Below are 19286 nucleotides of genomic sequence, written 5' to 3'. Positions count from 1 at the left end.
TCTGACCGTAAAACTGAGACTAAACCTTTTTTTATACCTTTTGCCTGTGTTTACGCTTGCCATCTTGATGAGGTCACGATGAAACATCCATGCCCAAGTATAGAGTTCTAGGTCAACCATGCCCAAATATATAAATATAACATCAGACTTATTAGTCTTTCACTCCATATTTGGGCGTAGACTATCAGTCATGGAACTCCATATATGGGGATAAAAGGGACACAGTCAGACAGATACAGAGATCTCCATATAGGCATAACGGGACACAAACAGCCAACGAGTACTCTGACAACGGGTACAATGGTAGCACAGCTTTTGCACAACCGGAGGGGCATGCGTGCCCAACAGACACTAATTCAATATTCTGTCATCTAAACATTAGACAGCAGAAGGAAAATACTTTACATTCAAAAATGTATACTTAAAATCAGTTTTTGTTGAAAACTTCTGCTGAGGTGAAATGATCATTCTACTCTTCCATAGGCAGAGAGAGGACCCTACTGAGTATGTGCAGAAGAAGTCTCATCCCTCTAGCTTGTTTCTGATTAGAATTATTGAGTGTGTTACAATTGCCCCCTGTTACTTTTGACCTCAGTCTCCCCTACTGTATGGAGGTCCCAACCGCTGATAGGACCATATGGGGAATCAATATTTTGCGGAGTTCCCACAACTAAACTCAAGATACGGGCAGCAGACTCCCTCTGCGATACTTCTACCGATTTTGATTTGAAGCGTGATAACGTTTATGGTCTCACGTTAGAGTTCCCGGTTGCCTTTTATGGTGTTAAATGGGGCGTGGATGATCTACACGGGAGCGCACTCGTGACTGTCGGGCAAAAATTAGCTACAGCCGTCAGCCACGATACACACAAATGAAGGCAGTACACAGTGTTTGGCGAATCGCACGTTTGTGCTAGATTGTGCTAATCAAAAATACGCTCCCCTTTAGTCACTTTATTTAGGCACTATTTACGACCAGCTTAGTGAATCGGGCCATTGTACGCACACATAGTTAAAGCCACGGTCTCATCTTTTGTATTTAACACATCAATCGCTTTGATGATTTGGTTTTTTGGCCTTCTCAGTTGGAACATTACTAATTCCCAGGACAGCATGCTAGTCCACTGAACACAGTTTATGCTGTTTTTCTCTGTTGATGCACTTTTATTGTCCCTTTGAAATAATTGCTGAATATTTCCTGGTCTTGGCCTCAGGACATGATACACAGATACACAGTGTCCCTGAATTGTTGGCATCCTGGACATATTTAGATATCTGCTGTAGTCTGCTTTTGTGTATGTGGTATGTACGTACCTCTGACCAAAGAAGTGTGTGCATTTCTGTGTCTGTTGTTTTTTGGTGCTCAAGAATGGAAGTCATGTGTTTTTATGATTCAATATAAAGTTTTAATTCAAACAGTAGAGAGATAATGTCAATCCCAATGTGTGTGTGTGTGTGTGTGTGTGTGTGTGTGTGTGTGTGTGTGTGTGTGTGTGTGTGTGTGTGTGTGTGTGTGTGTGTGTGTGTGTGTGCGCGCGCGTTGAACATAACTCTATGAATGCAAACTGTCCATGTATATGCATCCATACATTTTTGTGTGTGCACGCACACACGTGCACGTATGTGCTTGTGTGTTAGTGTATGCCTGCCTGCATGCGAGTGTGTGTGAGTGCGGGCATGCCCCTGTGTGCGTGCGTGCGTGTGTGCGTGCGTGTGTGCGTGTGCGTGCTTGCGTGTGTGTGTGTGTGTGTGTGTGTGTGTAAACACACGTGAGGTGCCAGTACAACCACTACAAGACACTGTCTGTCCCCCCCAAATAAATATTGATTATGACTGAGCCAATGGGAAGGATAAGCCTGTCTCTGATGACTGCTGGCTAATTAACACATCATTGTTCAACTCATCAGAACGTATGGGGATACTTTTGGACTGGGCAGTAATGAACCTTTTCTGGTTTTGTAGGAGGACAATCTGGACCAGCCACAGAGAGAAAATGGACACATAATGACATGACACATAAAAGTCTGACTTGCCATTTACACTTGGACTGACTAGGTTACTGTAGCTTAGTGAATACACTATTAATACATATAAGTACAATACAATATACTGTAGGCATAAGTGTCAGAGAATCTTAAGCAGGATCCAAACAGCAGAGAGCGTTGCCAGTATTCACAGGGAAAACCTAATTTTATTCCTCCAGACAGACAGAATAAACAGGTATGTAACAGGATCCAGTACAGACAGAATATAACTGAATAATAAAACAGGTTACAGGCTTCTTAAAGTATCTCAGTCTTATAGGAACAGGCAATACAAACAAAGGTAATAGGACTCAGGTGAAGGGCAATGTTTAAATGGGTCAATACAGGTAATAGAAACAGGAAACACACGGACTGGAGGAACACAGCTTTAAAGTAAATCCACTATGACAACAAAGAAACCAGGAAACACGACAAAATGATAAAATAACAACACAGGGACATTATGACAATAAGTATAATGTACAAACTGTCAACTTGAATTTGATCAAACATTTTGTCAATGAACAGATACGTACTGTACTGTATGTACTGTTCAAGCTTGACAGTGGGTATGAGGCTGATATGTTAAGTGCCAACCAACCAGCTTACACAGTGTGTATATGGCTAATATATGTACAGTAGCCTAATAATAAACGTACAATCAATCAACAGCAACAGTGTACAGGTATATGAGCAATATACCATCTGTTGGCAGCAGTGAAACATTTACAGCAGTTTACCTAAGCAGGCAACTGTCTTGGTGCTATGGTGTGTACATCCCAGGATGAACTGGGCTGTATCGAGTTAAACATGTCTGTGATGGGACTACCCTCTTGTTGTTGTATCTGGATTAAGCACTTGACCTTTTAGACTTAAAAGGCAAAACAAAACAAAAAAGCCTGGGCTTAACAGGGTGGGCAGACAGGAGGTTGAGCAGAACTAGATTGCTAACCAACGCTAAGATGGGATAATGGATATGGTATTTTACCAAACAAGCATTTAGTATTATATTGAATGGTACCACAGAACAAAACTGTACATGACAGAGCTGGGACAGTCTAATATCTGCAATGCCATGTCATGTCATGCAATGCCATGCAGGCAGTCCAGTTATTGATACAGAGATATTAAACATTTCCTGATAGAGGAGCATTTCAGCCATTTTCAACCATATCTTCATACAATTGGTCCTCGTTAATGCTCATTATAAGATGACACCATTTCTGTCTTTATCGCTCTGTGGCTCAGAGGAGGGCTGTGGACAGTTCAGAAACCTGCCTACCAATGTCATCATCAGTAGGGATTCCATTTTAATAGAAATTAAAGCCTTTCAATCCCTGGAAAGTTAGCATGCTTTGGTCTTGTAATGGTAGGGCTGGACTGCCAACTATTATGTTTGTTTTTGTTAATTTATGTTTTCAAATTACCATTTATAATGTGTTTCCTTTGCACTCTCTTAATGCTCTATGTCTTAATGTCTTTATGCTTAACGCTTTTATGGAAGGCACTTTAAAATGTGTTGTTGAAATGTGATCTACAAATGAACTTGCCTTGCCTTGCTTTATCCACTTGAGCCCATATGGGTTTCATTTCGTTGTAAAACAGATTGTGCCAATCTACAAGCTCTACCCACGATGTACATTGTGGGCTTATAGATTTGCTATTTTAACATTTTTTTTAAATAACAACCAAAATAGTGACGCCACTAATGTGGTTAAAAAGATCTCTCTCTCTCTCTCTCTCTCTCTCTAGTGCAGCATTGCAGTCTCTCTGCAAATGTGCCGAGAGGATGGGAGAGCCAAGGCAAGTTTCAGCTCACGAGAAATATGAACAAGCTGTGTCACTCACACACATACAGTATTCACATATTTGCGTAAGCTTCCATGCACATTTATTTTCAGGCATTTCATTAAACGACACTTAGCATGATGAAGTTGGAATGGCGCGCACACGCGCACGCACGCACGCGCGCGCGCGCGCACGCACGCACGCACGCACGCACGCACGCACGCACACACACACACACACACACACACACACACACACACACACACACACACACACACACACACACACACACACACACACACACACACACACACACACACACACACACACACACACACACACACACACACACACACAACCACTTTTACTGCTATTTAGCACCATTTACAGTATATCTAGTGTAGTAGTAGTAGTAAATCTTTATTTCGGTCCATTAAAAAAAAAAGAAAATATACATGCATACATTAGTCCACTAATGCTAGTGACACCGAAAAGGTGTAGGCTGAAGCCGTGGCTTATTTTGCCTACTCTTTTTGAAACAACCTAGGTTTAAAAAAAAAAGAAAATGTAGTAACACATTTTCAGACAATTGGTTTAACTAAGCTAAATACATCGGACAAATTGATAGAATGAAAAAATAAATCTAAGCAAACAATGGTTTAACAAAACTAAGACGAATCTAAGCAAAAGACTTAGCTTTTACACTATTCAAAGAGTGTGAGATCTACTGGTCCACAAATTTCAACATAAAGTTGATGAAATTGACCATTCTGTAACTGCTCACTTTTCTCTTATTTTATCTTGTTGTAATCAGTTTCCTCCCATAACAATAAAAAAGGCAAGTAGTGTCAAAATATGAGATGGTTTCATAAGCCATGTGCAGTACCAGACTGGTTTGTAAAATTTGGAAAATTGGGGGTGAGTCGGTAGTTCTAACTGCAAAGGGGAGTTTGTTCCACAGTTTGGAAGTCTGGGACATATGGAGTGTTGTCCCGGATGTTTTATGGAAGGTTCTGACAGTTCCAGTGGGGAGCCGTTAGGGTACTTGTCTTTCTCAAGGACACTTGAGCTGAGGGTCGAACCGGTGACTTTCTGATTACCACACAGCCACACTCAGCTACAGCCGCTCCGTGTATGTAGTTTTAAAAGGATCCCTGGCTAATAAGCCAGCAGCGCAGCAATGCACAGCACAGCACAGCACAGCACAGCACAGCACAGCACAGCACAGCACAGCACAGCACAGCACAGCACAGCAGAACCATCATTGATTTACTTCTCACCTATTCACTGCCATGGCAGCAGGTTGATGTCAGGTTTTCTCCTCTTCATGTCAGAGATAATGATTTCCAACACCTCTTGTCATTGTATATTCACAGAATCTCTCTCTTGCTCTCTTTTCTTTCTCGCTCTCGTCTCCACCAGCTGTTCAAAGGTTCACGGCTGTGTCACAAGGTTTAAAGTGATGGTGTAAACAAGCTCCTTCATGCCTCCCGAAGGGAAGCTTGAGGATGGACATCCATGGATTGGATATTAAAAACATGTCTATTTTCTCAGGAGGATTCATGGGTGTGTTATGTGTACAAATATTACATTTGACATGCAATGAGATGATAATAGTAATGCAGTTCAATACTGTATTCATGCATGATTCATGAAATAGTAAGTATACAGGATAGTTGGGCACTAGGGACATCTGGGCACCTCGATGTAAAATTGGCTATTTTGTCTAAAATGTAAAAAAAGAAAAGAAGTTCTTAAGTAATGTAAAGTATATGTGATGTGAACATGCACGGTACATCATTATCACTTTTTATCAGAATGTTATCCTTCAACTTCTTGTTTATGCCCCAAAATGACTGGATATACAGGTTGTGTAGCAATTTGTAGAAATATTAGACCGTAATTGTCAAATGTTTAAGCATGTTCTAATCATGTATACTTTATTTTACTTTAAAAAGGAAATCCAAATATATATATTTTACATTTTGGAAAGAAATAGCCAATTTAACACAGAGGTGCCTACTCTTCCTTGGTGCTCACCTATCCTGTTACCAATAGTAATAGCCTATCTCATATTTGTTCGTAAGATACACTTGCATCGAAGCAGGCCTGGATGGTTCCTAGAGAGCCGCTCATGCGATTGACTTGACTACTTGACTCTCCAGGTCTCACAAAGTTAAAACAAACTCATTTATGAAAGGGGTCCCATCAACGGGCGGAACTTCATGCACACTCCAACGAGCAAGGACTTGTTAAAAAGCCTTTATTTGCTAAACAGGGTTAAGCATAATTAAAATGATTTAAAACGCCAAGATCGGCAACCGGTTTCGACACTGCTGTGTCTTCCTCATATCAAATTCAAGCCCTCTTATACACCCTGTGACCGATTACATACAATACTTTGATATTATAATCTGCTTCTGTTATGCAATGTATACCCATTGTTACTCTCTAAACATTATTTTCAAGCTGAATCTTTTTTCGGCAGGAGACAGCAATGGAGTTTAAATTGAGCTTTGAATAGCATAGCATGTGCCACATTAATGACAGCACAATACACAATCAAAGAATATAACATCAGTGAAGTGAGCTTGGATTGGTCTCTCTGCACAGGCCCCTCCTCTTCTCCATCACCCTCTCCTCTCTCACTCTCCTTTGTTCACTCTGCCTCCCTTGCTCAATCTATCCTCATGTTTCCTCCACTCAGAGCCTGATGGCAAAGCCATTGGTCTGTATCCATCACAGTGAGCTGGAATAAAGCAAGATGGTCTGTGAGGGAATTCCCACACAGCCCGACCTCACTTCTTTAAAGAAGGTTTGACATGTGAGCTTGTACTTCTTCTATAACCACTTTAAATCCATATACTTCGTTGATCGGAATCCCCCGGGAATCTATGCTTTTTTCCCCACTCTATAGGCTACTATATATTTTCTATTGGTAGTTGTACACTTCAACATGCAGTTGATAACGTTGACAGCTACTGTAACTTACTACTCTCTTTTTTTGTCGTTTGTCACCAGTTTCCTCCCAGAGTGGAGAACTGCAAGTAGTGTCAAAATATGAGGAAGCTTGCTGTGCAGTACAATAGGGTTTACAAAACAGACCATATGGGTCTGGTCCACATAGATAGACTATAATGCTGGGGCCCTTTACAAATACAAGATTTTTCTCTCTCTCTCTGTGTGTGCGTGCGCGTGCGTGCGTGCGTGCATGCGTGTGTGTGGGAATGAGACAGGGCTTTACTGTAAAACATATCACAGGTGGAGAGGCTGGCAATCAATCAGCAAGGTGCACTTATATCTCCTTGTCACTATTAATATTGTCATTATACTGTAAGCGTTGATATGGTCCATGACAAATTTCTGCATATAACTAGCCAAAAAACGTATTCTGATTTTAACCACGGCTATAGTAAAGAAATGACTGAGCAGAGTGAGTGCATGAGCATCACATCGGCAGAACTCTGTATATGCACTCAAAACACTTCACCATACAACAAGTAAAAAGGAGAGAGAGAGAGAGAGTATAGCCATATTATAGACATTTGATTTGATTAACAAGATATAATCACAGCAAAATAGTTTACATTTATTCATAATGGCTGTGAAATAAATAGTTATTTATTAAGAAAGATCATTTATTCCTCCAGGTTTGTGAGAAATGTTTAATTTGTATTTTTTTAAGTGCATTTTACATTTAAATTTGGAGATATCTGTAAAGACTCAAGAGTTCCAAAATGACCCTGTGAATAATGATAACCAGCTCTATTGATTGGTGTCACAAAGAATGTGAACTCTGAACATCAGTTTGTAGCCAATAATCATGTTTACCATTTCCCTCAACACAGGAAACAGTGGTGTTAAAAACAGAGCTCCCCACACCCTGTCTCCTCTTTGCTACAGTAAGAACAACTAACTTCACATGGTAGAACAGTTACGATGCATTTATACATGCAAGAGCGATCAGCTTTTTTTTGCCGCTCCTCATTCATTTTCTATTGAATCATGGGATTGGAATCAGTGGTGCAGAGCAGGCAAGGAAAGCATCAAAAAGTTGCATTTGGCACAACAAATGTACTCAAATGAGAAGTGACTTTTACGGGACGGCAGCCAATCACCACGTAGCTGCACGTTTCTGCATGGAGTGACATTCCACACCACTTAAGATGGACAGAAACACATCTGTGACACACCCACAAACGGCAAACACTGAGTGGAGAAGGCACCTTGCTCTGGGCAGAAGAAACATCACTTCTTCTCACAGATCCAGTTGTATGTAGCTGTACATGGGGCATTTGTCCATGTTCCTTCCTTGTGCAGGTAGTCTACACAAACATAGCGGTCAGTAGGCCGTCCAATGTCCCAGTAACTGCAGAGAGTAAACATACATTCTTTTTAACCATATACACTCAGTCACGCAGTGACTTTGATAGAATTACCGTATTTTCCGCACTATAAGGCGCATCTGAGTATAAGGCGCACCTTCAATAAATGTATTATTTTCATATATAGGGCGCACCGCATTATAAGGCGCATACACACTATAAGGCGCACTGACGGTGCGCCTTATAGTGCGGAAACCAAGGGAACCAATATTGATACATATATAAGGCGTATCGGATTATAAGGCGCATCCGCACGGTGCGCCTTATAGTGCGGAAAATACGGTACAATTGAAAATAAAATAATATGTATATCTAAAATGACTCACGCTATTGTCAGTGGTGTTTTGTCCACCCATGTCCAATTTCCATTAATCTTTTTCAGACCAATCCATGATACTGCTCCTTCTGCCTCATGGCCCAATCCTTTGATGAATTCCTGAGGATTTTCCCCATAATTGAAACATAGTTATTCTTCTCTAATATGTTCATTTATTGACTATAATTGTGGAATTACGTCATGAATCAGCTGTATATGGACGATGGACACCAGGGCATGCACGCACGCACGCACGCACGCACGCACGCACGCACGCACGCACGCACGCACACACAGATATACTAACCTGTTCTTCTTTACTGTCAATGATCACCAGATCTGCTCCTTTTTCCCGACATAGTTTTTTACTTGCGTCCCAGTTTTTTTTTTCAGTAGATCTGTTATAACAGCTGCATCCAAACATCTGCCATCCACTAGGACACGGCTTGACTAAACATCAAACAGGAGTTTTACTGATATATTTTCAATGCATTGATAATCAATTCTAACGTGTGGTTAATAGTAACACTAGTCAAAGACAAGTAACAAATTACATTAGTAATGTTCGCAGAATGAGGTGGTTAATGTTTCTATAAGGACTCAGAGATTTTTACTTATTAAGAGTCAGTGAGAGATGTACTGTAAGTAATAGCAGGACATTTCCTGTATGTCTTTTTTCTTTACGAAAAGAAAACATCATTTTTCATGATGGTTCTGAAAGGGGTGATAAAACAGCATGATGGTTTACTCATCTCATCTCAAAGGACAACAATTAAAATATAATTAAATCTCACCTGCTCCCTCTCTCTTAAGTTGGTTTACTTCACTTTGTAACTGGTTATTGGCTGAATTATCTGCAAAGGATGATTAATATAAACACTGTTGTTGCTACTGTTTATGAGGTCAAGCATCTACTGTATTAGTCCATGAGCCAGAGCCCCAAAATTGAGCAATGATTATCGAAAGAGTGGGCAAAACCAAACCTATATTAAATTGTTCATAGGGTCAATACGAGTAAATAAATATATGATAACCTTTCCACAGGAGTAGCTTTTTCATGGTTATCACACATTTTGTTATTTTCCCCATACGTACATGACAGGTGAAAAAATGACAACATTTAAAAAAGAGTTATCATAATGAAACTTCCTGAGTTGATTACTTACATGAAGACAATGATTTATCGTATTACAAGTTTTCTGAAATTGTATATTTAAATATGCAAATTAGGCATTAGGAAAATATGCCCACATTTGCATAACTTTCCAAAATCAACATTGGAACATTGGACAAAGCCAGAGTCCACATACTCATTTCATTTTGTTAAGATGTTGGAGTCAAAGGTTTTTAACGATGGAATATTCAATATCTGGCTCAATTTTGGGGCTCTGGCTCATGGACTAAATGCTTAATTTGCATATTTAAATATACAATTTCAGAAAACTTGTAATACGATAAATCATTGTCTTCATGTAAGTAATCAACTCAGGAAGTTTCATTATGATAACTCTTTTTTAAATTTTGTCATTTTTTCACCTGTCATGTACGTATGGGGAAAATAACAAAATGTGTGATAACCATGAAAAAGCTACTCCTGTGGAAAGGTTATCATATATTTATTTGCTCGTATTGACCCTATAAACAATTTAATATAGGTTTTGTTTTGCCCACTCTTTCGATAATGAAATCTTGTCTGGCTCATGGACTATATGTGGAAAATTAGCTTTGAGAAGAAGAAAACTCATTGTTATTCTTGTTATTCTTTACATGCATCACTTGACAGCCATCCAGCACTGTTTACACAGACAATGTGTAAACACTGATGACCACACATACACCACACACATCACTTTCTTCATCATACTTTGTAGTTACATTATGGGTAGATTCAGGCATCTCTGTGTCTCTGCCCGAGTCCACTATTTGCCTTATGTGGATCCCCAAACTCTCCCAAGTTTGTGTGTCATAGATGAGGGACATCTTAGACTGGTCTCTAAGTACTAATAATGGGCACTGAGTCACTAAGTACAACATAGTACCAGTGTTGATTTCATCGACTAAAACTATGGCGAAAAATGTCTGCTGACAACCTTTTTTCACTTACGAAAACTAAATAAAAACAAAGTAAAAAATAAGCTATGATGACTGAAACTAAATGTTCTGACAATTTCGTCAACAAATAAAAACTACACTAAAATGTTAGGGAGGGACTAGTGGAGAAGAGATCCAGTAGAACTAAGACAAATCATCATGGGTGTGCGGGTGTCACAGACCGAAAATAGTTGTTCTACAAGCTCACAACGTATCTCAGCGCGACGCATTGTGAGCTCGTAGATCGACTATTTTCGGCATGCAGCTAAGTGAAAATAATTTTGTGCAATCACGGTCCGCCAAAAGAAAAAAATTGTAACTAAAACTAGACTAAAAGTAAAACATTTCAGTCTTATTACAATCTTATGATATTTAGTCGACTAAAACTAGACTAAAAGTAAAACATTTCAGGTGACTAAAATATGACTAAAGCTAAACAAAATTTTATTCAAAAGACTATGACTAAAGCTAAATCAAAATTTGCTGTCAAAATCAACACTGCATAGTACTGTGCAAAAGTTTTAGGCATGATGTCATGCAACAAAATTCCTGAGTGAGTGTTGTAGTAGTTTTATAACACTAGAGGTTCAGCCCGCTACATGGCCCTCACATCTAGAGTTTGTCACACTGCCGATCCAACCAATATGTCTGAGTCATAGTGTTGGGGGCTTTGTCAGAGTACCCATTGTACCCATCTGTCTGTGTCCCTTTTGTGCCCATATATAGAGAGGTCTCTTTCTGTCTGTGTACCTCTGTCCCTTTTATGCCCATGCATATATGGAGATATCTGTATCCGTCAGTCCTTGTCCCTTTTATGCCCATGTATTGGAATGCCCAAATACGGGCATATATGTTGGATCGGCAGTTCTGGACAACTGGATATCTGAAATACTGTATCTGTCAGTCCTTGTGCCTTCTCTGCCCATATATGGAGATCTGATGTCATCAGTATATGCCCATATATGGGCATACATGTCAGAGCTGACTGATTTGTTTGCGGCTGATGCCATGACAACACATTGAGGTTAGAGGTCCGCCCGAACACCCGCCCTCCCATTAGCCAATTTTAATATAGGATGGAATACTCACAATGCACGGCCTGGACTATGATCACACCCGTCAGCATAAGACAAAGCACTGCCAGACACGGAGCAACAACTCTGAGAGGCCTTCGCACTCTTTTAGAGCGCTGTCCTGAAATGGAAAGAACAGCTACTAGGTGTGCAATGACTGAGAAAGAGCAAAACAAGACTAAAACAGTCTAAAAGCCCTGCTAGCTACACCCAACCAGACCAAAGTGCTTTAAACTGACCAACAGTAGCTCTAAAAATACTTAAACACAGCAAAGGAATGATACTGTAATAGGTATACTTTTTTTTCTTTTTAAAGAGGTGGTGCCATGTTTTTGCACTTTTTCTGTTTTTCTTGTGTCTATGAGGTTGATAGAACTTCATTAAGGCCCCCGCTGGTGGTTTTATGGTGTTTCATGTCTTCTCTGACTATTTGGAGTTTTTTCCTGGAGGCTGAAACCTTGAGAGTCAAACGTGCCAATCCAAAAACAGGGGCATAGTGACATCACAGAGCCCCTAAAAAACATACCCTCCCCCTCATTATCATAACACAGCAGGTGTGGGCATGAGGAGGAGGAGGGACTAGGACAGGTGGGTGGTACTAAGGTGGTGGAGGAGGTGCTAAGGTGAGAACCAGGCATACTTAATGAACTGGAGGCGTGTCCACATAAAAACTTTTTTTTTAACAATTTCTGTACACTTTTTTTTTTTAAAAAAATCCTTACATAATAATAATACCTTATGATCAGGTTTTAGGGTTGAAAAATATCATGGCACTCCATCTTTAAGTTTTGTACTGCAACAAAATCCGACTGAAATAATCTTTTCCTGTTGCAGGAAAGTCAATGCCTTGTTTCTTTACCATAAATTATTTTTCCATTTTACATGGAGAAATCATCTTGATTTCACAGCTTTGTCAAACTCACCCCGAGTCTCCTGTGGTCCAGAAACGAAGTTGTCCACACTCTCGTAGATGTCCACCTCTCTCTCCTCCATCTCTCCCCTCTGTGATCATGTCTGTGGCTGCATGGTTGGCACAGTACTGTGGCAATAAGGAAGTACAAGCCACAAACACCTATACTGCACAATACATAGAACTGAGTTGTTACTAAATATTTACACCTAACAACTACTGGATGTAACTGTTGCCGATCTCTGCACAACATAAGGGTGTGAAGTGAATTGAAGTTACAGTGCAGGCTCTACCCCTTTTCAACAGTAGCCTATATATAAAAAAGAAAGAAAAGAAAACATAATCACCCTTGCTCCACTACTACAGTGCGACTTGTAGTAGTTTATAATGGCATTATGGTTATATATCACATTTCACAAGACATAGTACTTGTAGATAATAGAGATCAACTGGCTGAAACTGCTCTAGTAAGTCTTACATTTATATTCAAGTCCCACTGTTTCAGCTGGAAGTGAGATTCCCCATTCTAGTGAATGCAGCAGCCTATAGGTCAGAGCCAAAAGTACACCGTACATATGTCACTGATCACATGACCTCAACAATCAATTCTCCAGTTCTAGGCAACATAGAAGGGCTTTTTTCTTATTTCCACACAACAGCTCTAAGGTCTATTAAAGACATTGTTCAATGTTGAAAATTTGTGGTATTCCCCTATATCAAATATAGTGAAAATAGCAGATGTACAAGCTCACAACGTATCACAATGCAATGCGTTGTGAGCTGCCATTTTCACTGTTATTGATATTCTTTGAACATTTCTGGGAAATTGTTGAATATTTGAGGAGGCAATGCATTAATTTTAAAGATACAATGTACTTTGTATTCTCTGTAACAGTATAGCCTATAACTAACCCCATTAATGAATTGTAGGTGATGTAAGCTACACTTTTTCTAGCTTATAATGCAGAACACCAATGCCAACCTATGCTCCCAGTGGTTGTCAAATATTTGTACAAGGATTCCCAAACTGATACATATAAAGCTGTAGACCCCATAGAGAAGATCTTACTTTTTAGAGTCCTCATTTGGGGTGGGGACCTCCTGGAACCCACTCAAGGACCCTTGGGGTTCCCCAGACCCCACATTGAGAGCCACTGCCTTATAGGACTGGCTTTACACCGCCTCATCTCAGTCCAAGCATTAACAGTTACTTAGAGACAAAACTAAAACTATCATCTGGGCCTCTCAGAGATGTACTGCACCTGAGCTACACATCCTGTTGATACCAACACTCTACACACACACTTAGAGCCTTGTGGTCTGTCAAAGGCAGAGATATGCCCAACCACAAATGTGTGAGCTGCTGCATGTGGCTTTTCTTGTTTGCAAGGCATTAACATTGGCAAGAGAAAAGATCACACATACTAACATAGGGAGCTCACAGTAAAACTTTTTGCATATGTTGTTGTGTCTTATACCTGAATGGAAAACAAAGTTTTTATTTTGATGCTTATACAAGCCGAATTGTACTAAAGGAACAAAAGGAATTGAAATAAAATTTAATTAAAAATAAAATCAACCTGTTAACATTTCTGTCACTAATCAACAAATGTTGATCATTGCAGTCATGCAACATTGAAGTGGTTGGTACATCAAGCTACTATGAATCTGTTGACCAGTAGACCTCAATATGATTTGTACAGTTAAAACACATTTCTGAAACAGAAAATGTGTCACAAAAAAAGAAGGAAAGAGAAATTTGGTCCTCTTGCACAACACAATGCACCCTCCCTACACCTCTGGTTTGGGGTCACAATATGGCAAATTATCCATGTAATTACTGCTGTTAATGTTTGTTATATGTTTGCAACACTGTAATTGTGATATTGGCCAGGTCTCCCTTCTCACATTCTTAGATAAATGTCTATTAATAACAACAAAAACATGTGAAATCCTCCTCTCCATATCACTCTGTCTTCCTATGATCTCTTCCTGTGATCAAGCTCATACACTCACTTCATACACACCATACTGTATGCTCACTCAGACACACTCACTCACTCACACACACACACACACACACACACACACACACACACACACACACACACACACACACACACACACACACACACACACACACACACACACACACACACACACACACACACACACACACACACACACACACACACACACACACACACACACACACACGGGGACAGGGACATGACATGAGACATTGGTCTCCTGGGCACTGACATGTAAAGGGGCCCATGTTGCATGGAGTACTCAGGCCCTTTAAAGTCCTATTGATAAACTGAGTGTATAGACAGACACTCACTTCAAAAGGGATCATGATGGTGACAAGGTGACAATAAGGCCAGTTGGCTCTCATGCATTGAAGGAGGCATGAGCTCGGCCCTGGCCTCCCTAGGCTGGTGAGGGGAGTGTAGGGCCCAGGATCACTTAGAAAATTGACACCGGGTGAAAAATAAGGGTTACAAAATCGTGGGATAAAAATTATAGAAATTAAAAAGGTATCATGATGGTTTCTTTCTTGAATCCTCTTCAAAGTGAATGTTTAGGATCAATAGGACTTTTGGGGCTCTGTTATTGAAATGAATGACTAAGCCCTTTGACTATGCAAGCAAGGAATGCAAAGTTTGAGATATTAATATATGCAATCAATGCAATCTTATAATTATAATTTATATAATACAATATGCTTCATATTAATGTGCAACATTAAAAACCTTAATGTAGTGATTCATGTCTCTCTAAGTACATGTCAGTAACGTCAACTCACCTGTTTTTGCGGTTGGAAAGTCATCTATCTGCTCCAAATATGTTGACATGATGGATGTGAGAAAAGCAATGCTTTACATGAGCAGTGTGGTTTTAACAGCTTTGTGTGCTTAGAATAGACAAAGCGAAGGGACCTCCGGTGGCCATATGTACCCTGACATTGTGGTCAGCTTATAGGTTACAGAAGCTGCTCGCATTACTTAGAAAAGCTGAGGGAAAAGATAGGGCCCGAGTAGAACACGTGCACAGAAACCGTCTGCTGACATTTCCTTTCTCCTCCCTTGATGATCATTTCATATTATTATAAACTTAACTATGTGATATGAAGGGCACTTTTCAGGACTTTATATCCAGCTCTGACTCAACCTGTTGTCCTTGTCCTGTAAAGTGGTATTATTAAGAATGAACATACAGTTCATCTTATTTGGCCTATAGACCAGTAAGGTTCTCAACTTTTTCTGGATCAGGGCACACTTGATTATCATGAAAGCGTTCGCGGACCACCCATCTGGCCACTAGACGAAAATTTCAAAAATGGTGGAAGCTCAGGTGTAGATATAATACTATGTTTATTGAAACAAACTTTAAACAGAAGAATCTAAAAAAATCCCAAAAAGAAGGTCTAGTAAAAAAACAAAAACGAACAGACCACAGTATTTCACAATCAGAAGGCTAAAGTCGCACAAAAACAGAGTAAACCCTCTCCCCCAGTGACACCACCATGTCCGTCTCTCAACTGAAGTAGTGAGGAAGGAATTGGCCTGTCCTGCAAACTTTGTACCAAACGTTGCTGTTGTCACCTTGAAAACTAGAATCCATGTCAGAGGGTGTAACATCTCACCACTCAAACAGAGAGCGTCTCCTTTCAAACCCCAATGGTTCTATTGAGCCCCCCGCCCACAGGAGTGGCCCAATTCTCTCACAACTTGCTACAAAAATCGCTCATGAAAAACTATATAATCTCCTACATTTAATTTTCCACCTTCACATGTGTCTCCTTCTCTAATAATCAAAAAGTGCTATATATTTCATCTCGCAATTTACTTCCGGATGGTTCGTTTTGCACCTTTTTGGCCACATCGGTCACGGGAAAGAAATAAGCGCTGGCGTGGTCTATGGAAACGAGCGCAAAAGTGCACCCAAATAAGCCCAAAATCGCTTATACAAACAGTCAGACCTGGCAACGCAGCCTACGCCAATCATGGGTGAGAGATCTACAAGCTATGGGGCAGAGACGCCACCGTATCTTAGCAACAACGACAGCGTTCACTCTCATTGGCCGTGTCATTGCCAGGAGCAGTTTCCAGACAATGGCATCGCAGAGAGCTTGCTGTAGCCATCACATTCAGTCGCAGCAACGACGGACAGGGAGCTGTGATTGCTGGCATGTAGCTAACACTAACGCCGCTGTCATGCCTGCAGCGGCTGTGCAATCACTTTGTCAACAATGCACGTTCGTGCGGCGAATGTTATTATTGCTGCTCACTTAGTCCATTGTACATGGTGTATATTGTCGGGCTTGTGTGTCTTGTGGAGAACTGTGTAGCTCCACAACAACTCCAGTTACTAATGTAATGGCAGGACCGCCACATGCAACGCACGTTTAGGCTGCATTATGGTAATGTTGTAATTTCACATAATTTCAGTCCAACTAGGGCAGTGGCTCACAACCTTTTCAGGCCGCGTCCCCCCCCCCCAAAATAATCATATTTGCACTGGGGACCCCCCCCCCCATTTTGCTTGACTCCGTTCCACAAGTCAATATTGTGAAAATAGCATATCTACAAGCTCAAAACGCCTCACGTTGAGAGGCGTTGTAAGCTTGTAGATCGGCTATTTTCAACATGTTTGCCTCTTTCTTATATTATTTGACAATTTGGCCAATGTTTTATAGTATAGTTTGTTGACTACTTTTGTTGCAGTAATGGTCTTTTCCTTTACTTTCGTTGTTTTATTTTCTCCGCCAGGCCGAAAGGCATGGCGCCAGAGTATCTTTTACCCCCTGTCCGTCCGTCCGTCCGTCCCTCTGTGGCTAGCTAATCTCCCGCATCGTTGGCTTGATCCCAGCAAAACTGTGCACACACACTCCCTGGATGCCAATTCAGAACCTCTGGCCCATTTTTTTCACATGGCCCTGTTATAGTGCCACCAGGAGGTCGCTTTTTGCAATACACATTTTTTCCACAGTACTCCTACATATTTTGTCCAAACATCACGCAAATCGGTACACAGTATCTCTATAGTCATTACAAAAAACTGATCTTTCAGTTTTTTCATATTCCATCCTGATTGGCTAAAAATGGCTTCCAAAGTTTGCAGGACTGCTCCGTTTTGACCAAAATGCCTCAAATTATGCACACAGCATGCACTTTCCGTGCAACTTCGCACCCACATTCCCACTATGCCGAGGAAGAAATTCCACTTGATATTTTTCTAATCAGCCTCATGGTGGCGCTATAACAGCCCAATTTGTGTTTCACCTATAACTGCACCAATCTGTGTAAAACTTTGTATGTGAATCTCTAGAGGTCAAGGACAAACCTATTGCCCTGCATTTTCCACATCTACCTTTTATAGCGCCACCAGGAGGCCAACTTATGTAAAACATCTTTCTTTACATTACTCCTTCCGATTTTATCTAAATTAAACACAAATCGGTACACATGATCTCTACAGTCATGTGATCAAGACGGATCTGTTTAATTCTTCATATTCCATCCCCATTGGCTAACATTCACATCTACAGAATGCAGCGTCCGATTGCGGTCAACTTCGCACGCACATTCACACTATGTTGAGGAACAAGTGCTACCATTTTAACATTGGCCTGTGGGCGGTCCCCACCGACAGGTTGACAACCACTGTATTAGGGGAGAGTCAGTGAGAGCTGGATAAACGAGGTAAAATGTGTCAAAAGGAGTCTGTACGGCTGTCGATAAATGAACACATGACGTCGGTGGGAGAGGAGATATTGTGTCTTTTGGACACACAGCAGCGTGGTGCTGATGTTTGTTGTGTGAAGCAGCTTAATGTCAGAGTGTTTGTGTTGGAGCGCCTCAGTGCGGCTGCAGAGTTCATGTGCAACCTCTTCCAGAGAGAGATAGAGACACTAGAAACTCTGCTGGAGAAAAAAAAAAAACTGTTGGCCATTGACTTTCATATGGACATTGCTCTACACACTGCAGGTATGTCTGTTACACACACAACATCAAACTACACACTACAGGTATGATGCAGCGTTTGCATTCCAGCCAGCACGCCAGCGTAGTTCCCATATGGTTTCAAGGTGGGCTAAACCATATGGACCCCATGTCGCCAATGTCAGCGGGATCCACTTCAGTCCCAACTGGGATGCCCTTGTGGGACATACGTGTGTTCTACCTGGGCCTTAGGTGGGCCCCACCTAGCCAATTCTATGAGGGGCCGAGGTGGGTCTTAACTGCGATGCCCATGCGGGCTATAAGTAGCTTCTACCTGGCCCTTAGGTGCGCCCCAACTAGCCACGTTTATGTGGGACCGAGGCCGGTCCTAACTGGGTTTGCCCATGCAGGCTTTAAGTGGGTTCTACCTGGGCCCTAGGTGTACTCTAACCAACCAGAGTGCAGTGCCCATCGCTCCAAATGTTGTGACGTCAGGGCTCTCAATACTGCACATTGGTGGAGGAGGAGGGGCCGCAGGGCGACCGCACACATCGCTGAACCAATGGTAGCCCACGGATGTTTCCTCTGGAGATTTAAAATCTGCCCCTCTATGCCACATATCATCCGCGCTACAGGGTCTTCACTGACCGAGCCACGGCCCCACTGGCCCTCATGACACTACGCCACTTATATGCGCTGCCAAGTGGCCGCGGGCGCTACGTGGGCGTGGGCGCGGGCTAGACGCGAGGCC

The 19286-nt window shown here is 41.2% G+C and overlaps 1 protein-coding gene across 1 annotated transcript; it reads right to left on the bottom strand.

Moving 5' to 3' along the window:
- Positions 1 to 7731: 7731 nt before the first annotated feature.
- Positions 7732 to 12723, bottom strand: LOC311037740 (CD209 antigen-like protein C). The gene is made up of 6 exons (XM_084047013.1): positions 12601 to 12723; positions 11694 to 11798; positions 9308 to 9367; positions 8821 to 8963; positions 8524 to 8633; positions 7732 to 8181 (listed from the first exon to the last, which is right to left on the bottom strand). The coding sequence occupies exons 1-6, from the start codon at positions 12668 to 12670 to the stop codon at positions 8061 to 8063; spliced, it is 609 nt and encodes a 202-aa protein (XP_083903139.1). The 5' UTR covers positions 12671 to 12723; the 3' UTR covers positions 7732 to 8060.
- Between the last annotated feature and the right edge of the window lie 6563 nt (positions 12724 to 19286).

This window comes from Gymnoscopelus microlampas, assembly GCF_963454915.1.
Source record: "Gymnoscopelus microlampas genome assembly, chromosome: 21".
NCBI classification, from domain to species: Eukaryota; Metazoa; Chordata; class Actinopteri; order Myctophiformes; family Myctophidae; genus Gymnoscopelus; species Gymnoscopelus microlampas.
Note: the sequence above shows the minus strand (reverse complement) of the source record. Positions and strands in the feature narration are given on the sequence as shown.

Excerpts from the sequence above, each read along its gene's own strand:
- LOC311037740 (XM_084047013.1), bottom strand. The coding sequence starts at position 12,670 with ATGGAGGAGAGAGAGGTGGACATCTACGAGAGTGTGGACAACTTCGTT. Across the intron at positions 8,634-8,820 it reads TTGACAGTAAAGAAGAACAG|GAATTCATCAAAGGATTGGG; the intron begins GTTAGTATATCT and ends GAAAATCCTCAG. Across the intron at positions 8,182-8,523 it reads AAAACACCACTGACAATAGC|TTACTGGGACATTGGACGGC; the intron begins GTGAGTCATTTT and ends TACTCTCTGCAG.